This window comes from Carex rostrata, chromosome 25 (assembly GCF_964058835.1).
Source record: "Carex rostrata chromosome 25, lpCarRost1.2, whole genome shotgun sequence".
NCBI lineage: Eukaryota > Viridiplantae > Streptophyta > Magnoliopsida > Poales > Cyperaceae > Carex > Carex rostrata.
Genome location: NC_135942.1, coordinates 3,967,281 through 3,987,501, shown reverse-complemented (window position 1 = coordinate 3,987,501; position 20,221 = coordinate 3,967,281). Strand labels below are relative to the sequence as shown.

The 20,221-nt window shown below is 36.8% G+C and overlaps 2 protein-coding genes and 1 pseudogene across 4 annotated transcripts; 1 reads left to right on the top strand and 2 right to left on the bottom strand.

Moving 5' to 3' along the window:
* Positions 1-7,699: 7,699 nt before the first annotated feature.
* Positions 7,700-10,026, bottom strand: LOC144543641 (uncharacterized protein At5g02240-like). The gene is made up of 7 exons (XM_078291975.1): positions 9,880-10,026; positions 9,417-9,700; positions 8,950-8,986; positions 8,595-8,692; positions 8,359-8,420; positions 7,999-8,122; positions 7,700-7,908 (listed from the first exon to the last, which is right to left on the bottom strand). The coding sequence occupies exons 4-7, from the start codon at positions 8,649-8,651 to the stop codon at positions 7,789-7,791; spliced, it is 363 nt and encodes a 120-aa protein (XP_078148101.1). The 5' UTR covers positions 8,652-8,692; positions 8,950-8,986; positions 9,417-9,700; positions 9,880-10,026; the 3' UTR covers positions 7,700-7,788.
* LOC144543937 (uncharacterized protein At5g02240 pseudogene) lies at positions 9,408-9,934 on the bottom strand (annotated as a pseudogene).
* A 1,441-nt stretch (positions 10,027-11,467) lies between the features above and the next one.
* On the top strand, positions 11,468-20,211 carry LOC144576166 (uncharacterized). 3 transcript variants are annotated; one of them, XM_078326453.1, is made up of 6 exons: positions 11,468-11,606; positions 17,710-17,881; positions 17,988-18,181; positions 18,277-18,498; positions 18,927-19,029; positions 19,520-20,211. In XM_078326453.1, exons 2-6 carry the CDS (start codon positions 17,796-17,798, stop codon positions 20,046-20,048), a joined length of 1,134 nt encoding a protein of 377 aa, XP_078182579.1. In that variant the 5' UTR covers positions 11,468-11,606; positions 17,710-17,795; the 3' UTR covers positions 20,049-20,211. The 3 variants fall into 3 exon arrangements, with proteins under 3 accessions (XP_078182579.1, XP_078182580.1, XP_078182581.1); XM_078326454.1 differs by lacking the exon at positions 11,468-11,606 and adding an exon at positions 15,887-16,022 and having other exon boundaries at positions 17,744-17,881; XM_078326455.1 differs by lacking the exon at positions 11,468-11,606 and adding an exon at positions 16,004-16,022 and having other exon boundaries at positions 17,783-17,881.
* The last annotated feature ends 10 nt before the right edge of the window (positions 20,212-20,221 follow it).

The following is a 20,221-nucleotide window of genomic DNA, read 5'->3' as shown; positions in this document are numbered from 1 at the left end:
GTATTTTACTCATTTTGATTCCGGTGAAACTTGTCTAAGTGCCGTATCTAGTGGATCATGGTTATGGCATCGTAGGTTAGGTCATGTTTCAATAGATACCATTAAGAAATTGATTAAACTAGACCTTGTGCGTGGTTTACCAACACATAAATTAGAACTTGAAGGATTATGTGATGCATGTGTTCAAGGTAAACAAACCAAGAGTAGTTTTAAATCCAAAGACATGGTTTCAACCGATCAACCTTTGCAATTGTTACATATGGATTTATTCGGACCAATTAGTGTACCAAGTTTGGCCAAAAAGAAATATGCATATGTAATTGTAGATGACTATAGTCGCTTTACTTGGGTTTTATTCCTACAACACAAGGATGATGCAATTAGCAACTTCATTGAATTTTGCAAACGTGTTGAAAATGAAAAGGGGTCAAAAATCATTAGGATTAGAAGCGACCATGGGGGGGGAATTTGAAAATGCAAAATTTGATCAACTTTGCTCTAAAAGGGGATACAAACATGAGTATTCGGCTCCTCGCACACCTCAACAAAATGGGGTAGTTGAGAGGAAGAACCGAACCTTAGTTGAGCTTGCCCGAACCATGCTAAATGAATACTCCTTACCCAAACACTTGTGGGCCGAAGCGGTAAATACGGCATGCTACGTGGTAAATCGCGTAAGCATAAGGACCATATTGAATAAAACACCTTATGAGCTATGGAAAGGGTACAAGCCTAAGATATCTCATTTTAGAGTATTTGGTTCAAAATGCTTTGTTCTTGATGAATCTCCTAAAGTAACTAAATTTGATTCTAAATCTATTGAGGGAATGTTTGTAGGATATTCAAATTCAAGTAAAGCCTATAGAATTTACATTCCATCTCAAAGAATTGTAATTGAATCCGTGCATGTTAAATTTGATGAAAATGCTAATCAAAAGGTCGAGAAAGGTATTGAGATTGTAGGTGTTGAAGTGCCAATTCTTGATCAAGATGAAATTGAGACAAGAACCGATACAATTGAGGATCAACCCGAGCAAACTCAACCCGAAATGGATGCAACCAACATTGTCGAGATGGATCCAATAGTTGAAGGAATGCAAACCGAAGAGATGCAATCTTCACGAATTGAGTATCAAATTCCTCAAGACCTAAGGGAAGTATCTTCTCATCCTCTTTCTAATGTAATTGGTGATCCTAGGGAAAGAGTTAAAACAAGATCCGAATTAAATCAAATGATTGGTCATTGTGCATTTGTATCTCATATAGAACCTAAAAATTTTAAAGATGCAAATATAGACCCAAATTGGATTTGTGCCATGCAAGATGAACTTGCTCAATTTGAAAGGAACAAAGTTTGGGAACTTGTACCTAAGCCAAATGATAGAATGATTATTGGAACCAAATGGGTCTTTAGAAATAAAAAGGATGAAGATGGAAATGTAATTCGCAACAAAGCTAGGTTGGTAGCTCAAGGGTACAAACAACAAGAGGGTATTGACTTTGAAGAAACCTTTGCACCTGTAGCTCGTCTTGAATCCATTAGAATGCTTTTAGCATATGCCTCAAACAAAAATTTCAAACTATTTCAAATGGATGTTAAAAGTGCATTTTTGAATGGATTCATAGATGAGGAGGTGTATGTTAATCAACCTCAAGGCTTTGTTGATCCAACATTTCCTAATCATGTATATAGACTCACCAAAGCTCTCTATGGACTCAAACAAGCCCCTAGGGCATGGTATGGTAGATTAAGTTCATTTCTAATTGACAATGAATTCATTAGAGGCAATAATGATACAACTCTTTTCACTAAGAAAAGAGATGGATCACTTTTGGTGGTGCAAATCTATGTAGATGACATAATTTTTGGTTCACCTAATGCGGCACTTGCCGAGGAATTTTCTTCTCTTATGAGTAGTGAATTTGAGATGAGCATGATGGGTGAATTGAACTTCTTCTTGGGGCTTCAAATCAAGCAACTCATGGATGGCACATTTGTGAGCCAAACCAAGTATGCGAAGGAATTGATCAAGAAATTTGGGATGACCGAAAGCAATACAAGCAAAACTCCAATGGCTACGAATGCAAATCTTGACTCGGATCCAAATGGCACATCGGTGGACATCACTCAATACCGAGCTATGATAGGTAGCCTACTCTATTTAACTGCTAGTAGACCCGATATAATGTTTGCGGTATGTCTATGTGCTAGGTATCAAGCAAATCCCAAAGAATTGCACTTGAAAGCCGTTAAAAGAATTCTTAAATATGTCAAGGGTAGTTTAAATTTGGGATTATGGTATGGCAAACAATCGGATTTAGACTTGATAGGATATGCCGATGCTGATTTTGCCGGAGACTGTATGGATAGAAAAAGCACAAGTGGTACATGCCAATTTCTTGGTGGTTCACTTGTATCTTGGTCAAGTCGCAAACAAACCTCGGTTGCCCTTTCCACAACGGAAGCCGAGTATGTAGCGGCCGGTAGTTGTTGCACACAAATTCTTTGGATGATTCAATCCCTAAATGATTATGAAATTCGCTTCCGCAACGTACCAATTATGTGTGACAATACTAGTGCCATTATGATATCCAAAAATCCGGTCCTTCATTCTAGAACCAAGCACATAGAGATAAGGCATCATTTTATTAGGGATCATATAGAAAAAGGTGAAATTGAACTCATACATATCGACACCAAAGAACAAATTGCCGATATATTCACAAAACCCCTAAATACACAACAACACAATGAATTGAGATTTAAATTAGGCATGCTTGAACTTAGAGAATAGTCATATTCATAACTTATTTCAAAATTATTATTTGCAATCAAAATAGGTCATTTAAGGAGTGTTTTAAAGAAACAAAACGTTATAACGTTTCTGAAAACGTTCCTAACGTTTTGTGAAACTTCAAAAAGTCCGAAAGCATTATAAAAACGTTACATAACGTTTTATAAACGTTATAAACGTTTTCACTTCCAATACTTAGCCAAAATATTGACAAATTACAATATAAACGTTGTAAACGTTTTGAAAACGTTGGTAACGTTTTATTAGACTTCAAAAAGTCCGAAAGCTTCACAAAAACGTTGGACAAACGTTGCACAAACGTTCCAACGCTTTCAAAACGTCACAACGTTTATACAAACGTTGCAACGTTTGTCTGACAAGGGACCAAAAGTGCAAAAATTACAAGTGAAAACGTTGTAACGTTTTCCAAACGTTGGTAACGTTTTATGAGACTTCAAAAAGTCCGAAAGCTTCACAAAAACGTTGAACAAACGTTACACAAACGTTATAACGTTTTAGGTAAAAACAATGTATTTTAAACAAACGTTGGTAACGTTTTATAGCGAAAAATGGTTTTAAAGCCTCCAAACCCGTCCCTTCCTCTCTATTCTTTCTTTCTTCCTTCAAACCTCTCCTTCTTCCTCTACTCCGACTCTGTCTCTCTCTCTCTACCCATTCTAGCCATCTACTTCACCAAATCAAGAAATTCTTCTTGATTTCTCTTCTCCTCTCTTCTCACTACTCAATTCTCTTCTCCAAATCTCCTTTCCCTCTCTCAATCTCTCTCTCTCCAAAACCCTAGCCAAAACCCTAGGAGCAAATCCGGCGATCCGACCGTTGGATTGACGATCCGGCTTCACCACTGCACTTCTAGGGCTCTCCTCTTCTCGGTTTAGCACTTCACCTCTCAATCGGTAAACTTTCTCTTTAACCCTAATCTAATGGCTCCAAAGAAAGATGCAGTGCCTAAGGGTAGTAAGAAAAGACGTGTGGACTCGGAGGTTGGTCAAGGAAGTGGGGGAAATTTGGAACCAAATTGGAACATTCACCGGTCAAATAGATACCTATTCCGGGATATTGTGGCCTATGAGAATTATGTGGGTTCTTTTATGAATAGGAAAATAACCGATTGCTACTGGTTTAACAAAGCCGCGGTTACCTTCTCCCAACCCGAGGATGACAAGATAATTGCTTATGTGAATCATTGGGGATGGGAACCTATTGTCACTTGTTATGAACCCTACAATGACCTTCTTACCCGCACGTTCTATGCAAACATCCAAACTAGTGATGAACCCTTCAGGATCATCTCTTGGGTAGGCGGGAAAGAAATTGTCCTATCTCTGGATACTGTGGCACAATGGCTTGGGGTTGAGAATGACGGGGAGGAAACCTACCCCTTGAGAAGTTGGCCTCTTTATGCCGATGGAACTTCACTTGACTATAAGAAATGGTTTGACCGCAACTACATATCCGGGGCTAAAATCTATGCTTCTCACCTTCCATCTCTACATCGATTGCTCTTTCTCTTCATCAACAACATCCTTATGCCCAAAGCCACAATCAAAACCAATCTTGAGTGGGGACCCATGTACTTTCTTCGTCATCTCATTCAAATGGATGAAAAGAGGATTAATATACCCTACTTCTTTCTTCGTCACATTAATGGTGCATTTACAACCTCGGTCCACTCTCTGCCTTATGCCCACCTCATTCACAAAATCATCCGTCTCAACGGTATCCAACTACCTGAAGATGCAGAAGTATCCTTCCCGACAAATTTGGTTGACCACCTGACAAGAATCGGGTGGGTCTATGGTCATTCAGAATCGGGTCTGAGGCGCTATGAACCCGATGCAAGAGCCATCAACCAATGGATAAACCATCAAGAGGCACTACCCAATCAATACTGGGATCCGGAAGAACAAGTTGCACCGGCTCAACCTCCACCTCAACCACAATTTGTGCCACAAGCTGGTGCGTTTGTCCCTCCAGAAGGTCAAGAAGCACAAATGATGTGGCTTTGTCAACAAATGCACAACCAACGTCTTGAGATTCAACAGAATCATCAAGCCATGAATAGGAGGTTCGACAAGCTTGAAAAGGGGCAAATGAAGATAAGGCAACAACTGCGAGCACATGCTCGAGCTCTCAATACGCTTGATGAAGCACAATCAAGCCTCTCCAATCGCTTTATCAAGCAATATGGTCCCTCTGGAAGCCCGGCACGAGCACGTGAGCGTCTGGTTGAGGAAGAAGACCTGGATGATGAAGAAGAAGACATCCCAGTTGAAAGTCAAGAAGAAATGGCCGAAGAACCAAACGACCCCATGAATGACGAATAGATCGTATTTTTTTGATAACTTAAATTGTGTGTTATTTGCATGAATTGTTTGTTGATTGCATGTTTAATTTGAATTGTTTGAATTGCTTTGATTTAGGTTATGTTAGTTGAATTGTTGTTTTGTTATGTTAGTTCAATTGTTGTTTTGAAATGTTTTGAATTGTTAAATTGGTGAATTTCAACTAGTTTAAATTGATTGAATTGCATGATTTGATTGAATTGTGGTATTTGAAATTTGGTGTAGATATGTATGAGATATTGATATCTTAAAAATGGTGTATGAATTGCTAACTTGTAAGGGGCTACATTGCAAAATTGCAAAAATTGGATATCTTGGCGCCTTGACAAGTTTTATTGAATTACTTGGATTGCATGAGTTGAAATGTTGTATATGCATGAGCTATGCACATGGATATATACAACTTGATATGGTGAATTGAAATTGAATTGTTTTTGCATGTAAAAGTTATGCCCTCAACTTTATTTTTGTTTGTAAATTATTGTTGCTATATTACTAAATTGAGGGGGAGTGCATAATTTGAGGGGGAGCACTTTAAATTAGTGCTAATTTTCAACCCTTTCGTCGATTTCCAAAAGGGGGAGAAATTGGTACAAATGGATTGAAATGCAAAATCAAAACTGGATTAACTAATTTCTGAAAATTTTCGATTTATACACTTACTCACATTGTATGTTTTTGCAAATCGCCAAAAGGGGGAGATTGTTGTTCGTACAATAATCTTTTACGTCTATTTGACTAATTTGCAAAAACATACAATTATTGAATTTTACGATTTCTTCTATTTTAAGAACATATAGGTCCAAGAAGAGAAAGAACTGCGATGAAATATGCTTGGACTGAAGAAATCACGAAGACTTTTATCAAGAATATAAAATGTAAATTCAAAAGATTGATAAAGTATGTGTGAGGTTGATCAAAGTGGGATAAAACGTTATGAACGTTTACAAAACGTTGGTAACGTTTTATAATGATCAGAAGCTTCAAAAATATCAAAAGAAAACCAAGTTATAACGTTAGAACGTTTTATAAAACGTTGTAACGTTTTACAAACGTTATAACGGTTATGAAACGTTGTAACGTTTAACAGGCTCAGAACAACTGAAGAACAGGTGTTCAGTATAAACTAGAAACGTTGGAACGTTTAGAAAACGTTATAACGTTTATAAAACGTTGTAACGTTTTGTAAAACGTTGAGCAACGTTTTACTAAGCTGTCAGAGAATTAAAACCCTAAATCGCATTTGAATAAAACGTTGGTAACGTTTTATAAAACGTTGGTAACGTTTTATATCAAACAGCTCATTTTTGAGCTGCCACTATAAATAGATTGAGGGGATCACTTTCAAAAGCACCTTAGCCGACCCTAATTATTTCAAAAGTGATTTTCTGAGAGCTTAGAATCCACCATTGTTGTGAGAGCCTATAACTTTAAAATCCCTCAAGCAACCTCAACCTACTTCACCAATCTAGCTATAGATTAGGTTAGAGTAAGCTATTGAGTGTTTCTCTTGTGTTCCTAGATAATCGAGACCTTGTTCTCACTTCTTTGAGTTGGCCGTTTGACTTCCCGCTTGGTGTGTAAGGGCTCAACGGTTCACAAGTTGTAATCCTTTCGTATTGGGTAATAGGAAGGCGCACCTCACAAGGTTGCGAAGCCCCGGAGACGTAGGCCTTTGTTTTGCCGAACTCCGTTATCACCCCGCGTGTCAAATTTCTCTAAACTCATCTCTTTACTTTCAATTGCAATTTAATTTCAGTTTTTGAGCAATTAGAGGTGCCCCTAAGTGTAACAATATCTTCATTTTTTAAATTCAAACTATTGATCCGAATTGCTCAATATAATATTTATATTAAAATATGTTTGGAGATGAAATTTTGTAATTTTTTATTTTCTTTTTACTTTTTTTTTTAAAAAAAGGATACAAAATCATTATTTTTATACCATTCAAAAATAATAATTTTCTATCCGTCTTAAAAACATAGTAAAAAATTTCATCCTCAAGTATATTTTAATATAAATATCATTTTGAGCAGTTTGAATTTTGAAAACAAAAATATAAAATATAAAGTATGGTGAGGTATTGAATCCCTCCTGTAGTCCTCTTAAATGAATCCATATACTCTGCATTAAGTCAAACTTTGAGTTAATGTATCTCTACCGTCCCATCAAGTCAAACTTTGAGTTAATGCATCTCTGCAGTCCGATCAAGATGTCCCTAGGATCAGATAGTCCGTATCATTATATTTTTTTGAGAGAATATATTTTTTTTGAGATAAAGTCCATATCATTATATAATATATATTAACTCCAAATTGCAGATCGGGGATAGGAATTAGTATATTTGTTGTCTTCCGACATCATCTCCAATAATATATGTCCATTTTGTAATTTCACATATGATCATAATCAAATAGTTTGAGCAGATTTCATTCGCAATTAGCAAAGTTGTCAATATATTGGAACATTTTTCTAGAATCACTTGTTGCTTTTATTTAGATCAAAATTCAAAGGGATTCATACGCTATAACAGTGTTCAAATAAGACATAACTACACAATTTTCATAAATGATAATATAAGAAAAACTAAGAAGATAACAAGGCATCTCATTATGTAAAACAAAGCCTCACTAAAATCGCGAGTTAACTTGTGCAAAGAGTGCCTTAAAATCCTTAGTCGGTGTACCTACTCCTTCAGGCTTCGATGCCAAATCCAATGCTTTGAACTTTGCTTCCTCAAACTGCAGAGCCTGTATAAAGAATACAAGTTCATCACCCATTCACACTATATATACTCATTACCCCATAAATGCATGAGAAAGTGAGTGGGGGAGATAAACCTCAACGCAGACTTCTGCCACATCAGCCCTAGGAATAGATTTTGTATTGGTCTGAAGAAGTTCATCATCCTTCCCCACTACCAACTCCCGCACACCCCCTTCTTTATCCAGTAACCCTCCTGGCCTAAACCATACAAAACACTAACTTGAATGTTGAAAACCAAATTGAACAACAAAAAACAATCAAGTTTGTCACCTGGCTATGAGACCTCAGTTGAATTCATAAGAAATGTCATATGTGATTAAGTACTTCTTTTGGTGTGAATAGTTAGTTCCATCACAAAATGTTTGGGTACTGTTGACAAATTTCGGTAAAATACATTTAACATATGAAGAATTAATAGATACACAAACTTGTACCTTATTATGGTATAAGGTATGCCTGACTCAGCTAAATACTGCTCAGCCTTTCTCTTCCATACCTACAAAGAAAAGAGAAACATTCACATCCTCCTATCGTGAATAATATTTTCCCTAACTTACTATAACAAATTCCATCAAACGTTTTATGGCTGAATTGCTCCTCATTCAAGATGTTTCACAAGATTGGATATCAAAATTCAGAAAAAGAGATCGCTTCAGAAGCAGATAATTACCAAAATGTTGTCATTCCCCAAGCTATTCAACGGGTGATTAGGATTGGTGCCTCCCATCGAGCCAACCAGCACAACATGCTTAACTCCAGCTGTCTTCGCTGAAACAAAAGTTGAAAGACTATGAAACTTCTTAACAAAAACTAGCATACTTGAATGCCACACTACCATACTAGCCAAACCACCGCACACAAGGACCGGGCCAAACTGTCAAATTACAATTGTAACAACAAGCTTTCTTAATGTTTTTTCGACTAGTTAAGGCTGGAATTGAGCCTTAATTATCCCACATAATGTCAAACTGATACTTTATCAAAACCTTGAGCTATATAGATAATAAAAAGAGAAAATGTGTTACCGGCATCAATTTGGTTTTTTTGGCTAATCTAATCAAACTAGCAATCAAAGCAAGTAAACATCTTGAACAATCCAATAAGAAAGAAAAAATTTGAATTTGGTAATACAAACTTCATTTCCTTTCAGTTGAAAGGAACTTACTCAAGGCAAAAGATATCGGTGTTAATACAGTACCAGTCCGTCAGGTTTTTAGAACATTGCTGACCATTACCAACTAGTACTGAACCAGAAAGTGCAGAACCAAGTCATTGGGTTTAATTTTTATGCTTCCCATTGTTTTTGGTATGCATCTGTGAGGACATTTGTCACAATAAATATGACATAAATCAAACACCGCAACTTTAAAGAATCTCCTCCATCCTTTTATTGAAAGAAAATAAGAGAAATGGATGACTTAAAGAGATGTGTGTATTCCAATAGTTTGTAACAAAACACTAAATTTTCTTTTTGGGAAATTAGTTAAACAACCTGCTCAGGGAATTGACTGTCTTCATAATAAAACTCCGTCCTGCAACCCTTGGTAGGGTCAAAACCGGGCTTCATTTTTGGAACAGCACTGATGAGGATGATTACAGCATCCACCCCTTGAAATGCAGGTACAATTCTGTCAGCATCTCTTATGTCAGCTATGAATATGTCCTGAACATCGGCATCAGTTCCTACACTTTTCTGTTTGCTCTCTTCGGAACGCACTAAGCCTCTGGGAATAAACTGTTCATGCCGCTCTTTGAGCTTTTTATAAGCAATTTGACCTAAAATGAGATAAATCCAACAAACTGGTCCATCAACATAAAAGATTATGAAATTTATCCTTTTTTGTGTTTTTGAAATAAAGCACCTTCAAACTAAATAACATGTGCATGCGACCGCTGGAATGGAGGAAAGAATAACGAGTACAAGTGTCGATAGAGGAGAGAGAGAGAGAGAGAACCTGTACGGCCACCAGCGCCGGTGACGAGAACTGTCAAGCGAGGAGCATCCGCCATTGCAAGGACTGAAATTGTGTTGCTAGCTTAAATAAAGTTGAAGTCTGACAAATAAGAGAATTACAATTAAATTATAATTAAATACAAAAATGAAGAGAAATGAAGTTGAAAGATATTACAGAAAAAGAGACAATTTCAAGTATACCCCTCAAAAACATCAAAATTCGTAATCACCTTCTAAACTTCAAAATTATGTATTCACCCTCTAAACTTTTACTCACAAATTTATCAATTTTATTGTCTTTTATATTAAAACTAAATTTAAATTTATAGAATACCTATCTTTTCTTTTATTAAAAATATAAAATATTATATCTTTATAAAAAAAATATTTTCTCCTTAAAAAACGGATACCCATTATACCTTTTATCCTTATATGAAATCCACATTTTTCTTAAGCAAGCTATAATTTTTTCAATATTTTTAATAAAGAATAAATTTAGTATTTTATAAATTTAAAATGAGTTTTAATATAAAAGACAATAAAATAGATAAATTTGTGATTTTATGAAATTTCGAGGACATTATGTAATTTTGAAGTTTAGAAGGAGAAATAAGTAATTTTGAAGTTTATAAGGGGTATATCATACTTCTGTCCTCTCCTCAGTTGCGCTAAATTGGTTACCAGTATCTCCAAGCCTAGCAGAAGGTTTATCCGACTCTTTGCCATTACCATTCTTCACTCGTACCAGTTTTACTAGAGTCGTACCAGTGTTGTTCTTTCTTCTTCTTTTTTTTTCTTTTTTTTTTTGCTTAATGCCCGTAGGCCCCCTATTACCAATTACAATAGAATCAGGAGTTTCATTCTAAGCTCATAACAGACCCCTTCTCTACTCCTAATTCCTGGAACTAATAGTAGGAGTTGCTGCTAATGTTGATTGGAAAGAGAGGAAAAGTAAATCCAACTGAATCCATCTTCTTAACACGAGCCAGATTTGCTAATTTATCGGCTATTTGATTCTCCTCTCTAGCGATGTACTCGCAGCTCATCATTTGATTGGCCGTCAGTAAGTTGGCGATTTGAATGAGGTCGGGGTATGCTCTCCAGTCAGCCGCCTCCACCCGCTGTAAGCTCTTCCCTGGCCTGAAGGTGTTCGCCAAAGCAGCTGAGTCCGTGCAGAAGAGAGGAGACGAACAGAAAGACAGGAGGACGATCGAGTATTTACAAAGGAAAGGGTAAGGGTATTTTTGGAATATACAAAAATACTACTCAAAATACAATATATTTTGTTACAAATGTATAATAATTTGTTAACTGTGGCATTTTTCTTAATAAATGAGATTTGGGGTGGCATTTAACAAAACCAAAATTTTGGAGTGGCATTTTTCTAAATTCAACATTTTGAGGTGGCATAGAACCAAATTCCCCAAGAAAAAAAAGGTTCAAATTAGTTATTTGCAAACGGGAACAGTAACTTGGACATTTGATACATTCTGGTCCAAAAGTAAAAAAAAAAGAAGTAGAAAAGGCCCAAAAGGCAGCCCAGCCCAAACCGAAAATGGAAGAGCGGTACTCCCTGGCCCCTGCCGGCTGCCGACTCTTTCTTTGGAGTCGGGTCGTCGCTCGAAGCAGAAGGCAGAAGCACCTTCTAGCGCTTTCCAGAGTCCAAACCCTTTGATTTCCTCTCCTTTTCCTTCCATTTCCTTTATATTAATTACCTTCTATCGGTAGGTAGGGTTGCTAATTGGACAGGGTTATTCATGGACAAACTGGGCTGAACAATTGCTGAACAAAGTTCGAATGAGTTATAATACGAACGGGCTCAATGTTCAGTTCAGGTTCAATAAAAATTTTATTATTGGATCAAATCTGAACATGACCTGAACAAAGTTTGGTTATGTTCATTTAGTGGCCCATTTGGACAGTTTCGAGCAGCCCGTTTGAGTAGGTTTTGAACAGATCGAATTAGCAGCGTCACAGATAGGGCTGCTAATTGGACAGTTTTGTCCATGGACAATCGGGCTGGACAAGTATTGGACAAAGTCTGGACGGGCTGTAATATAAATGGACTTAATATCCAGTTCAGATTTAATTGAAAATAAGAAGTACGGACCGGTCACGGACTGAACCTGGACAATAACCGAACAAAAATATAATTTATGAATTATGAGCGGCTCGGTTGAGTACCCGTTTGAGAGCCCAGTTGAAGCCCGGTTGAGCAGCCACAAATCTTCGCTTGGCAATTAGCAAACCATTCTATCGACTATCTCTATTCGCCTCTCTGACTCCATGGCGCCGCCTTTCTCTATCGTGCCGTCGCCGCATGTCACGCTTCTGGGTTACTAACGCACCTTCTTCGCTCGTTTCCGCTTCCACTGCTTCTTCTACTAGGTTGGTTACAATCAATTTCTCTCAATAAGTTCTCTTCTCGTCTCTCTTCTTCTCTCTTTTCTCTCAAGTACTGCCATTAAAATTTCAGGACATAAACTGGAGTTGCTGAGGAAGGATTTCTACCTAGTTGGATGTTTTCAATTTCTTGCAAGTTAGCTTCTTTCCTAGCCCCATAAGTTCAAAACTCCAATTTAGTACTTAGGCTTGTATTCTGTTCAATCAAAAAGAAAGGTGCAATTCCTTATTAAAACTGCAATTCCTTATTATTATTACTTTTTTTTAAAACAAAGGCTGCTATACAGCCCGTTGTATTAATTAATTACTAGTAACCAGCACACGGTGAGGAACTACTGAAAAAATCGAAATTAAGCCCTGAACCTAGAAAAACCCATGAGGACCTCTCATAAACTAGCTACTGAACTCTACTGATACTATGTTTTACGGCCTTGTGTAATTGTAGGATTTTCTTTGACTGCACTAATACTATGTTTTACAGCCTTGTGAAATTGCTTCTTACAGCCGTGTCGAAGGTGGAGAGGTTTATTTTGACGATCACAGCCTGGTAGGATTTCTCACGCTTTATGTTTCCTTTTCTTTTAGATATAGTCCCTTTTTGGTCTTTTATCGAACTTTGGTAAGCATTTGCATATATTGACTAGCATGTAATGTTAACACTTAGTTTATTTGCTCATTGAGCTTTCTCTATAGTGTTTTTGCCATTCGTTAGTTCATTGATTGACATGTGATTAATGTTTCTCTTGTCTTGATATTTCAGAGGCTTTTCAAGCGCTCTGTTTAGGACTGTATCAGTTCTAATCTGAACATTGGTTTTGATACATTCGTTGAGAAAAGAGGTGATTGCTCCTAAACTTTATGCTATAAGAAGTGTTCATAATTAAGCGTAGTTGTATATGTTAATTATATAGAAACTTGATACAAGTGGTCATTATTAATTAGCTCTTCTAAGGGTGGAAATATCTTTCTTTAATGCTATTGTCAAACACAAGGACTGATATGCAATTAACTAAGTTTGCTGTCAGAGCCTTAGACATAGGGTATGGCTAGAAATGCATGAAATAATCCCTTTTGGCATATCAGTCCGGACATACTGATCTGAAGACCAAACTAAAAATATGTTTAAACAGTTAAATAAAGCACAGAAAAACAAATGGTTTAGAGTCAAATTTTTCATCATTTGGGTTTTTCTACTATTTTCTAGGCAATTTCAAAGTTGGACTTCTGAAAATTTGAAAATACTGTGCAAATGACAGTTCTGTCCCTGTCCCTTCTTACCTTCTTCTTTCTTGTTAGACCATTTCAGACCTATTTTAAGCTAATTAGTCTAGTGTTTAATTTTTTAATTACTTGTATAGGTATGTCGCAATTCCAGACAAGTATTGGTGCCGAGTCCGAGACCGCATCAACAAGCATATCGCGAAAAAGATCACAAGTGTGGTTTCATTTTGTTGAAGAAGACGATGAAGAAGGAGTTAAATGGGCCAAGTGTAGGCACTGTTCCATGAAGTTTAAAACTGGTAATAATAAAGGAACAAATACCTTGCGTCGACATATCAAAACTGGATGCAAAGAAATTGATGAAGAAGAAAAGGAGAGGTTTAAATTGGGCAAAGACGGTGATTTATTTGGACCCGGTTATAGTTTTAATCCCGAATTGACCCGAAATTTGATGACTTTGCTTTTCATCGATGCAAAGATCCCATTTAACGCTATTGAAAGTCGATTTTGGGAACCGGCTATGAGGTCTTTGAGACCAGAATATAGATCCATTGGGCGACAAACGTTGAGAAATGATTGTGTGAGAGTATTTCAGACGGGAAAGGAGTTAGCAATGCAGGAGTTTGAAGGATTGAATTCCCGTGTGTGTTTCACGAGTGACATATGGACGTCGAGCGTGCATCTGGGTTATATGTGTCTAACAGCACATTACATAGATAAGGATTTTAATTTTCAAAAGAAGATGCACACTGGTTTTGTTGGCTCTTTTTTTTATTATATTCAAGTATAAATTATATGAACTTGATCTTTTCTATAATTTTGTGTGCAGCTCGATTTTATACATCTGTTACTGTTTATGATATTCATGTATTAGAATTTTTGAGGATGCTATTAATTCTAAGATACATAATAACCTGACATGATTGCTATTATAAATAAATTACTGTTTCTGATTTTGACAATTGCTAAATTAATTTTTCAAATGAGAATAAATAAATATACCACATTACATATCGCAGAATTTTAACTATGAATTGCTCTATTCACTTGTATTCAGTGCTATTATTGGTTTCAACCAAAATGTACCAAATTGACTTGATTTAAATGGTTGTGAGATGTTCACCTTAGCTATGTCACTAATTTATTTTTAGGTGGATGTTTAAGGGTTTACATGGATACAAAATATACATCAAAGTGTGAAGATCAGTGTGGACAGGTACGTTTGCTCAAAGCATGATATCCAACTATTTTTATTTGGTTTCTTCATGTGAAAAAAAAAGTAAGGAGGGTTAGTTTGGGTATAATGTTTTAGTCATTGAGATGTTGGTGATGTGGTTTGACTTTAGATAATGCAGATTCGGACTGAAACTCTCTGTAATTTGTAGTCAGGTTGAATTATTTCTTCCATATTAAAAAAAAAATTGGGGGCATGTGTACAACAGAGAATCCACTATTAACTTCTATTAGTCCCTATTGGTCTTTAAAAATGGCTAAAATAAATGGAGAATCTTGCTTTGTTTTGTGCGAATTACTATTTAGGTGGAGTTGGAAGCAAAATAAAAAATAAATAAATAAGCAAAATAATATTATTGGATGATCTTACAGTTATATTTTCATTTGGTAATTTCAGGTGGAGGTAAAAGGAACACAGCTAGAGACTTTGTGTTTCTTGTTCTCGTTTTTCTTCCTTTTATTATTAATCAGGTTTATGTCATAAACAGGTTTCTACTTGCATACAGTACTGATAAACGTCAGTATAAAATGAGAGCTAATATTTAACATATTTTTGTGTGTAAATTTTAAGTTTAATATGAAAATTTATTGGTTAGTTCAATATGAAAATTTATAATTTATATGAGTGTTAAAAAAAATTATATGATTTTTTCTATGTTGTTCTTCACAAAAATTTTGTTTTGATGTTCCCCACTATTTGGCTATTGACTTGGATTAAAGGAATCAATTTCAACTAGGAAATTCGTAGAAGATTAAGCTCTGGCCAGATTAAAAGTGTATATATTTAATATTGTTATATACTTAATATTTTGAACTCAAATTTAGCGGACAATTGAAGCGTTTTATCCAATCGGACATAAAGTACACGCACAACTAATTAAACTAAGATTGTCCGGGCATAAATGGACAGAACCTGCACTTTAATTGAAACGGACAGAGCCCGGGCTGAGATTGGTTTGGACAGGGCCCGGCCATTTCATATATCCATTCAGTTTGGACAGAATCTGGTTATTTGGTTCAAATTCATGAACCGGTTACGGTTTGGGCCGAATATTGACCCATTAGCAGCCCTAGTCACAGACCCTAGCGATACCGCCTCTAATGGAGTCCGATCTCTCTCTCTTTCTCCCTTCGCCACTAGCCCACTAACCTAGTCGCCGTCGCCGTCGCCTCTCTACTCAGCCTAGCGATATCGCCTCTAACCTAGTCGCGTTGCCTCTCCGCCGTCGCCTCTCTGCTCAGCCTCCCTCCTCCTCCGCTGTTCCGTTGCCTATCTCCTCTCTCCAGGTAATTTTCTTCTCCGTCATATCAAAGCCGTATCAGATCAGATGGGTACCATTAATTGTTGGGTTGTTCAGGTTGTGGTGTACCATTGTTGGGTACCAACTTGAATTTTCGTGTCAAGATCGTCTCTCTCTTTTGTTATGCATGATCTACACACAATGGTGTGAGACTCAGAGGCATGTGGTGTTCATAGAGTCATAGATAAAAAAAAGTCCAATTCCATTCGCTATATTCTTATTATTCTTCTTTAATTTTGTTTAAAGGGTGGAAATTTTGTTCAAATTAGAGCTTTGAATGCCTCTGTCAACTGTTCAACCAGTGTTAAAATTCTTGCAAACAATTTAAATCTGTTTAAATTTATTAAGTTTTAAATGGTTGACATAAATCACAAGGACTTTAAATAAAATTTGTCTAAAGTGTTTGAACAAAATTTAATATCTGTTTTTAATTCTTTGACTAAACGCTTGAGAGACCGCCATAGATTCTGATAATTTATTGACTTTGTCTCGTGTCAACTATTTAGATGAATTCATTTTTTTTAACGAATTGACTTTAATTGGAATGAATAAAATTTCAAATGGTTTGAGTTGGACAAATCAAATAAAAAGTCAGATTCTTTTGAACGTGCATACTTCTTCTTCTTTTATTGTAGCGCAAGATATTCATCCAAGTCCAACCTCCTTACTGTTGTACAAAGCCTTACTGTTTTACAAAGTCCAAATTTAGAGTTGCAATTACATAGCCGGTTCAACTGCAAATTATGATGAACTACTCTGTGTAAGTACAAAAGGATAGTGTAAGGATAGTGTAAGTACTACTCTGTGTAACAACAGCATATTGCCAACCCTGTCCTGTACCAGTTCTGTTTCCGTCCTTCTCAATCTTCAATTCACTGAGTCCCCTAAACAAGTGATTAATGACTGACCTACAGGTGCTTACAAGTGACGAACTCAAATTTTCTCAATGCTGACTAATGTAATTTTTCAGCGTATGTACTTACATTAGTCAGCATTGAGATTGGATACTTGGATTTGTTGAAAGAGATGAACTCAGATTTGTTTATCTAGGATAATTTGTCTAATGTTTGAGATTGAATTTTAATTATTGTGAAACAATTTGCAAATTATATTTTGTTTGAAATTGTAATTGGATTTTAAACTCTTGTTGTTGACAGAATTGGAGTTCGGATTTGTTGGAAAAAATTCATGTACTTCGTAGAAATTTTCTATTATGCTGTATGTTAGATCTGTCTAATTTTAAACTCTTATTATATATTATGATGTATGTTAGATCAGTCTAATTTCCATTTTAAACAATATTCGGATTTGTTGACAAAATCAGATCTGCCTAATTTCCATTATATATTATGTTGTATGCTGTATGTTAGAAAAATTTGAACTGGACCCGATTGTGTTTATGATTTGGTATTTTTATATTAGTTGATGATGTGTTTATGATTTGGTTCATAAGTTGTCCAAGGTTGGGCCCGATTGGTTGTCCATGGTTCAGCCCAGTTCAACTGAACTGGGCTTGTTCCGAACAGGGCTCAGTTTTGAACAACACTGAATGGGCTGAACATGGGCTTGAAGAACTTTGTTTTGGGCCGATCATGAACAGGGCTTGTTCCATTCAATTTTGATCTGAACCGGTCATGAACAGGGCTTTTGTTCATTAGCAGGTCCATCGGTAGGACTAGTATAAGATAAAGAAATTTGTTGTAACAGATAGCTGAGCTGAATCTTGAATCCGATTGTTGCTAATAGCAAGCAAGAAAGCATGGCAAAGGATGGGTTGGATTGGGACGGCTTGCTCAAGTGGAGCCTGGCCAACTCCGAGGGCACCAGGCCTACTCGCCAGCTCAGGTCTCTTTCTCTCTCCTTTATATATTTATTTATCTTTTTTGTAATGTGGTACTCTTATGCATATACTGCTACTGGTTGAACCATAACTTATGAAATGAAAATACAGTGAGGAAGACCGGAAATGGTTTGTGGAGGCAATGCAATCGCAGACGGTGGATGTGATCAAGCGCATGAAGGAGATCACCCTTGTCATGACCACCCCTGAAGACGTCTTACAGGCTCAAGGCATTACTCCCGACAACATTGAAGACATGCTCGATGAGCTCCAGGACCATGTCGAGTCCATTGATATGGCTAACGGTAACTACACCTACATTCATCCAATTGATTGATTCAATTAATCATTTACATGATCAATATTGACAGTTTGGCTGTCTAACGAAGTTAATTCACAGATCTACACACGATTGGCGGGCTGGTCCCTCTTCTCGGTTACCTGAAAAACTCCCATGTCAACATCCGAGCCAAGGCCGCAGATGTCGTTGCCACCATTGTGCAAAACAACCCCAAGAGCCAGCAGCTTGTTATGGAGGCCAATGGACTCGAAGCTCTCCTCATGAATTTTGCGTCTGACTCTAGTATCACGGCACGCACAAAAGCACTTGGTGCAATATCTTGTGAGTACTCTTCTTAATGTCTCTCGTATTCTTTTATGGGACTTAGAGCATAACCATATAGATTATGTACTGTATTTGCATTGTAGGGGCAAATACTAGTACATAATTTTTAATGACCATAAAGGTGCAGTTATCTCTTACCAGAATCTTAATATGTTTCAACTACGCATAGATGACGTTTACCCACTTGCCTAGGTGGTAAAATTATGTTATTATTATTTTCTTGGCTAACTTTTTAGTACAAGCATCTGGTTTCCTCCATTTTTTGGTTGTTATTCTACCTACCTATTTCCAGGCTGGCTACGTACTAGCAAGGTGTGATGTTTCCTGTTAACCTGAACCTACATATGCTTAGAAATTATGTAATCTATGAAATTTTTGATAGTTTTATCGTGTGACAATGGTACAATTCATTTTCCTTGTATCAGCACTAATTCGACATAACCAACCGGGAGTAGCTGCTTTTCGCCTTGGAAATGGCTATGCTGCATTAAAAGATGCACTCAGCTCAGATGATGTCAGGTTCCAGAGGTAAAACCAACATATCACTGTGCTTGTTTCTTTAGTATAGGAAATTTTGTTTATTGTGCTTGATTGAGGACAGGACAATGTCATGCATTGCCAATTAGTCCAAAGAAATAACGTATTTTCTTAGTGAACTTTAGTTTGAATATTTTATTTATGTAATATTGGCAAATCATACCTAGAAACTTTGTTCATATTTGCAAAAAAGAACCACCATCTTTTCATTCCTGCATTGTGAACCAAAAGCGAGAATTTTTTTTTTTTGGTTGGTTGCAAAAGACAACCATCATTTTTTGCTCATTAGAGAGGTGGGAAATTTCTTAGAAGTGTATCATCGTAATCATACTGGCCTAGCATTTTGGTGGTAGTCACAAATATTTCAGAAAATGTTTGAGAAAATATTTCTGCTAATAAAATTTGAGAAATTTAGATGTTTGGTCACTATAAATGCAAGAAGAGGTCATGCTAATGTTAAACTTCCATTTCTGTTTGACAGGAAGGCACTAAATTTGATCAACTATCTTTTACATGAGAACTCTGCGGACTGTAGCATTGTGACTGAGTTGGGGATCCCACGCCAAATGGTGCACCTCGCCTCAAGCACCGACCCTGACGTGCGCGAGGCGGCTTTGGGTGGTTTGCTTGAGCTAGCCAAAGACAAGAAATCAAGCACCTTAGCTGATGAAGAGAAACTAAAATCTGTCCTGCAGAGCCGTATTGACGGCATCAGCAAGATGTCACAGGACCAACTTGAAGCGGCTCGTGAGGAGAGGCAACTGGTTGACTCTCTATGGAAGGAGTGCTATAATGAGCCATCGAGTCTGAGAGAAAAGGGTTTGGTGGTGCTGCCGGGAGAGGACACCTTTAAGCAACCTCCTGATGTTGCCGGGAAGTTCTTTGAGCCGGCGTTGCGTGCAGGTTCAGCTCCAAAGGAGGATGGGAGCAATGTTTCTGAGTCTGCAGGCAAGAAGAAAGGTGCTCCACCTCTGTTGTTGGGACCAGGACCGGGCCCGTCTGCTCCTTAGAGGAACTGAGATTGAGCTGAGAGTTTTTTCTTTTCTGTGACATATAACATTTTTTAACATTATCATTTGTCATATATATGGAGACGTTGGTAGCGGACGAAGAATCTTAGTTTCCTTGGGATATGATGAATTTAGTGTTTACTATATCACGCATGAAACAAAACATTGTCAAA

Bases quoted from the DNA above. Each gene is read 5' to 3' on its own strand.
- LOC144543641 (XM_078291975.1), bottom strand. From the start codon at position 8,651: ATGGGAGGCACCAATCCTAATCACCCGTTGAATAGCTTGGGGAATGAC. The intron at 8,123-8,358 runs GTACAAGTTTGT...TGTATGGTTTAG, and splicing joins ATACCTTATACCATAATAAG to GCCAGGAGGGTTACTGGATA. The intron at 7,909-7,998 runs GTTTATCTCCCC...TTCTTTATACAG, and splicing joins TGGCAGAAGTCTGCGTTGAG to GCTCTGCAGTTTGAGGAAGC.
- LOC144576166 (XM_078326453.1), top strand. From the start codon at position 17,796: ATGGCAAAGGATGGGTTGGATTGGGACGGCTTGCTCAAGTGGAGCCTG. The intron at 18,182-18,276 runs GTAACTACACCT...GTTAATTCACAG, and splicing joins GTCCATTGATATGGCTAACG to ATCTACACACGATTGGCGGG. The intron at 18,499-18,926 runs GTGAGTACTCTT...TCCTTGTATCAG, and splicing joins AGCACTTGGTGCAATATCTT to CACTAATTCGACATAACCAA.